Here is a 5,100-nt window from a genome sequence, read left to right as displayed (position 1 = left end):
CGATGATAAGATCCCGTCGAGCATCAAGTTTAGTTCTTCCCAGCGAGAGCATACAGCCTCCGGTACAGTAAATCCAGGGGCCCATGGCACTCCATCAAAACCCGGGCTACGAGGGAGCGCGCTGATCGGCTGTGACGGACACGGGGCCCGGGCCGACTGCTGCGCCGGGCAGGCTGCTCCCTGGGCAGGGGCATCTGAGCCGGGCCCAGTGCCCAGCATCCAACCGGTGTCGGGGTCCCTTCCCAGACCTCCCCTGGAGGACCTCGGGCCGGGCCCTCGACTTTTTTTTCCGGTAAATGGAGCTCGGCCAGGAGCCGACCCCGCCGGCAGGCGCCCGCCTAGGAACCGCAGACCCGGGGGAGGGCCGCCGTGCGCCCGTTACTGGTTTTCCGCCGCCTGTGCGACTCCGGGTGGGATGTGCGCCCTCGGCCGTGCGGGAGCGAGAAGCGCGCTCACCGCGGCGCGCACTCACCTGGGTCCCGCTCCGCACGGGCATCCCGCGGCCGGGCCCGGACTCCTGCGGGACCCGCCAGCCCCCGGCGGAGCGCACCCCGCAGCCACCCCCGGAAGCTCCGCCCCGGCCGGCGGCGGGGCCGGCGCCTGCGCAGAGGAGGGCGGAAGCCCGGGAGGGCGGCCTGGGAGCGGGCGCCGACTCCGCCCCGCAGGAGGGGCTGGGCCGGGCCACACCGAGGTGGATCCGCGGGACCCGGGCGCCCGGGAGATCCCCTGGCCGGGCGCCTCACCCCCATCCTGGACGCAGGTCCGGGGGTGCTGGGGCTCTGCGGGGCGAGCAGGGGGAGACCCGCCGCTCCCGTGACCTGCCTCCGCCCCGCGTGCCCTCCGCTCCTCCACCAGCCGCTGGTGATGCCGCCCAGGGGACTGGTCCGTCCTGAGCCCTGCCTGGGCCCTCGAGGGGCTCCTGTTGGAGGCGCAGTGCTTTGGAGAAGTAGCCTGCACGGTGGGGGTGCACGTGGAGGTCACGGGGGGGGGAGTTTGTGGGGGACCGGGTCCTTGGGCCCCGCCTTCGCAGGGAGTCCTTTGGGTGGACAGACTCCCAGGAAGCCCTCGCCAGGGTCCTCACGTCTGGGGATTCTGTCTCGGAGGTGGAGTCCCGACCCCCCCCTCCCCCTCGAGGATGCCGAAGGGAGCCCGCCCGCCCTGGAGCATGGGGGCCTCCTGGAGCATGGCCAGCCTCCTCACCGGGCCGAGGCCTGGGCTAGGGCCCTGGGGACCCAAGGGGACCGGGAACCCACCGTGCCGGCAGCAGCTAGGGGCAGAATGGGGAGCCCTGCTGCCCTCCACCCCCGATGCCTCTTCACACTCCCAGCACCAGCTGCCCCCCCAGCCTGTTATCTCTCCAGTGGGATTTGTGCCCCACGGGACAGGGGCAGGGGAATCTGGGGAGAGCAGCCGTGCGGGGCCCAGAGGAAGGAAGGCCTGTGGGTAGTCGCTGTTCGCTTAGGATTGTTCAGGGGGAATTCCCCCGGGGAGCGAAGGCACACCGGTAGCACTAACACCCCACAGAGCCTCCCCTCCGCTCCGTCATGCTGGGGTTTCCCTGGGTCTTCAGGACCCCTCTGCGGGGGCAGGCACAGTCCCAACCCCTACACAACCGACCTCTGTCCTGGGAAAGCCCTGGCCCTGCGAGGGCGTACCCATGGGGCCTGGGAGAGCAACTGGCATAGGATAATGTGAGAGGGGGGTCGGGTGGGGGGTGCTGGATGAATCATGTCACTGGGGCCCTAGATGAGCGAGGAACCTGATTTCAGGGCAAGTCCAGTTGGAGGACCCTGGTCTCGACGGTTCTTCTCCGCTGACCAGCCCAGGGCTGAACTCCAGTCCTAGACACTATGGCCCAGATCTGCCCAGCCTCCTCCCCGTTCCTTGCCCTCCCTCACACTTCTGGCAGCAACCTCCCGCTGGAAACCACCCAGCGGCTTGTGGCACCAGAGCTGCTTCCGGGGGTGGGCGGGGGTGGGCAACGTCTCACAGGCCGCGCTTGCCAGGCCGCCTGGATGTGACGCCCACCCCGTTCTTCCTCCTCCATCCCCGCCGCCATTCTGTCTAAACAATGACGCCCCTTCCAGCCTTGTGTGCCCAGACCCCTTCCTCCCTCCCTTCCCCCCTTCCCCCCTTCCCCGCTCCCTCTTCCTCACTTCGGGAGGGAATCTAAGACCTCAGTTGGGCTTCATCCCCCTGGCGAGGGCATTCATTTTTACTCTTATTTCACAAGTGGTGCATGGTCATTGCAAAAACCCTGGGAGTCTGCACATTCCCAGGGGTGTTTGATCCCTACTTGAGGATGAGGAAAGAGAGGCTTAGAGAGCAGCCCTGGCTCCCAGGAGGAGGAAGAGGCAGGGCCAGTGCCAGCAACCCACTTCTCCAGATGTTTTGGCAGGGGCTTGCGCAACCTCTGCAAGGGGGGCTCCTCCTCCCGCCCCCCGCTTCCTGGTTTGTGGTCTGAGGCCCCACCGCAGGCTGGAAGTGGTGGGTTAAGCATTCCCGCTGTGGCCTGCAGGACAGGCGGGCTGGGAGGGAGAGAAGGCGGTGCTAGGCAGAGGAGGGACCTGGGGCCTGCTCTGTCCCCAGTGTGCCCTGCGCGGGGCTGGGAGAGGCATGTGGGAGGATGTCAGTGGAAGTTGGAGGTGAGGACGTCCTCAATATTCTCAAAGGGACCAGTGCTGGGGTGAGCCGCTCTGTGCCCTGCTGGGCCAGCTCATGGCCTGTGGAGGGCCCACCAGCCACCAGAGCCTTGAGAGAAAGGATAAGCCGTTCTATCAGCACAGAGGCCAGAGCGCCAGCCCCTGCACCGGCTGTGTCCTCTCTAAGGTAGGGGTGCACGGCCGCTGTCCCCTCGGAGGGTGGGGGTGTCAGAGCCCACTGGGCAGGGAGGGCGGCTGAAGGAGGTGTGTGTGGGCGGCAGCCTCCCTTCCTGGGCTGTGCTGCCAGTGCAGCTGGGCCCTGGGCCCAGGTACTCACTGGACCCCTCGCCATCCCCTGAGACACAGGGAGGGGCAGCTGCCTCAGAAATAGCTACTGACTTCAGGCCCCTGGCTGGCCTGGCCCTTTTCGGCCACCTCCCCAAATAGCCAGGGGTTGGTCCCACGATCCTCCAGGCCCCCGCAGCCCCCCACCTCCCAGCCCAGGGACTGGCCTGCTGAGCTGAGGATTCCAGAGTGGCTGGCAGAGACGCCTCCTCCTGGTCAGGGCTCCCAACCCCTCAGGTCCCAGAGTCAAGTGCACACCCATGGGGGCGGGGATGGGGGGGGCGCAGACACTCAACCATCCTAGTTACCCACCCACATGCTAGGCAGTTGCAGCTGATTTCCATTTCTCCAGGGCTGGGTGGAGAGGGACTGGAAGCCCTGGGAGCAGGTTTCCACGCGGGGGCTTCTCCACCAGGGCATAGGCAGTGGGGCAGAGTGAGGCAGAGCAGATGCGTGTGCATACGTGTGTCTGTGTGGACTAGGTCCAGGCCTGAGCACACGTGTGTTGATCCTTCTCTGCTCACACTATCGGGATGCCAGGGTCCCTGCTCAGGAGGCCGGGGTGGGCAGGGAACCTGGGATTCCTGAGTTTGCCTTCCAGAATATACTGGGGCCTGCCTTGGGAGCAACACCTGTGAGGAGCAAGGGTTTGCAACAGAGGCTGCTGTGGATCCACTGGAGCTTGGGGAGGGAGGGGCCCGTCGGAAGTCACCCGAATGTGGGGAGGCCATTTACCTGTCACCTTCTCTGGGGAGGGAGCGTAGAGGGTCCTCCTCAGGGGGTTCTCTGCTGTGAGCCAGCGAGAGCTGGTGCTCCCGGCAGCTGTGGGTGAATGTCTGGGTCATGAAGCGGGCCAGGGTGGCACCCTCAGCATCCACTGCGGGAAGGGACCTGCCAGGACTGGGTGCCCAGCCATGACATGCTTTGGAGCTGAGCCCAGGCCCTGGACTCCAGGAGGGCACTGCCGCATACTCTGCCAGCCCAGTCTGGTGGGCAGGGCCTGTTTATCCCTGGCAGGGGTCAAGAATGCTGGGCATGGAGAGACCGTCCTGTCTGGCTGAGAGCCTGGCAAGGGAGGGCTGACGTGTGTGGCTGCAGGAGCCGTGGGCATCAGCACTGGGCAGCCTCCTTCTTGCCTTGTGTCCCCAATGCACCCGTCGTCGCCTCCCTCCACTTGTGAAGGCGTCCCCTCCAGCCCCTCCGGCGCTCTCACTGCGGCCCTGTAGCTGAGAATCATGCCGATACGCCCGTGTTTATAGAGGACCCGGAAGCTGCAGCCACCGCTCTGTCCCATGGTATGGGCGAGGGTACAATCAGAGGGTTCTGTCCCTTGCCCAGGCTGCGGGCCACCCTGTAAGTTGGCTGCTACCTCCCATCGTCACCTTTATTTTCTGTGTAGCCACGGCCCAGCTTGGTGTGTGCAGGCAGACGTCGGGCACAGAGAGGGAGCGTGCCCCCTGGTCCCAGGCCAGCAAGGGGCCCGAGGACACATCTGTGGGGCCTCTGAGGCTTGAGGGGCTGGGCCTGATGTGCCCAAGGTATTCTGACATCTGATGGCCCCAGTTTTGTTTTCTCTGAGGAAAAGAGGGAGACCATTGTATCAGCCATCCAGGGGAGTCTGCACCCCTCCACCACTCACAGCTCTGCTTACACCCTGCCATTGGCACCCCTCCCCATTCCCTGGTCTTTGGGTGACTAGGAGGCACAGGCTCCTTCAATGTCAGGAGAGAGGAATGCTGGGAAATTCCCACCGGCAGACTTAGCCTGGGAGCCGCCGGGCCATTTTGTGGCCAACTCAGGGAGTGTAGGGATGAGCCCAGGGCGGTTGGTGAGCTCTGAAAGGGAAGAGCACAGAGTGGACGCCCGACACTGTGCCGCTGCCTCCGCTCCGAGGGTTTTCGGTGCAGGTGCAGGCGCAGGCCGGCCGGGAGAGCCTGTTGGGAGAGCAGGTTTTCCGGGTGGGGAGCACCGCGGCCTGGGGAAGGGGTGCTGCTCTGCTCCTGCCTGCAGTGAGTGTGGGTGTGCATGGGTGTGCAAACACATGAATGGAATTGTCTAAGGTGTCATGTGCACACGTGTAAATGTCAGAGTGGGCATGACAGTGTATATTGTG

At 65.4% G+C, this 5,100-nt stretch overlaps 2 protein-coding genes across 2 annotated transcripts in view; one reads left to right on the top strand and one right to left on the bottom strand.

Moving 5' to 3' along the window:
- MPG (N-methylpurine DNA glycosylase) overlaps nucleotides 1-586 on the bottom strand; it is a 9,312-nt gene extending 8,726 nt beyond the window's left edge. The window contains exon 1 of the mRNA XM_014449195.2: nucleotides 473-586. Within this exon, the coding sequence (XP_014304681.1) occupies nucleotides 473-496 (24 nt within the window). The 5' untranslated portion in view covers nucleotides 497-586. The remainder of the gene's footprint in view (nucleotides 1-472) is intronic.
- A 2,071-nt stretch (nucleotides 587-2,657) lies between these two features.
- Nucleotides 2,658-5,100, top strand: part of RHBDF1 (rhomboid 5 homolog 1) — an 18,534-nt gene continuing 16,091 nt past the window's right edge. Inside the window, exon 1 of the mRNA XM_006107202.3 lies at nucleotides 2,658-2,829. The gene's annotated coding sequence lies outside the window, so the exon portion shown is untranslated. The remainder of the gene's footprint in view (nucleotides 2,830-5,100) is intronic.

Source organism: Myotis lucifugus, unplaced genomic scaffold, assembly GCF_000147115.1.
Source record: "Myotis lucifugus unplaced genomic scaffold, Myoluc2.0 scaffold_1065, whole genome shotgun sequence".
Lineage (NCBI taxonomy): Eukaryota > Metazoa > Chordata > Mammalia > Chiroptera > Vespertilionidae > Myotis > Myotis lucifugus.
The sequence above is the reverse complement of the archived record's forward strand: the minus strand, read 5'-3'. Positions and strand labels throughout refer to the sequence as shown.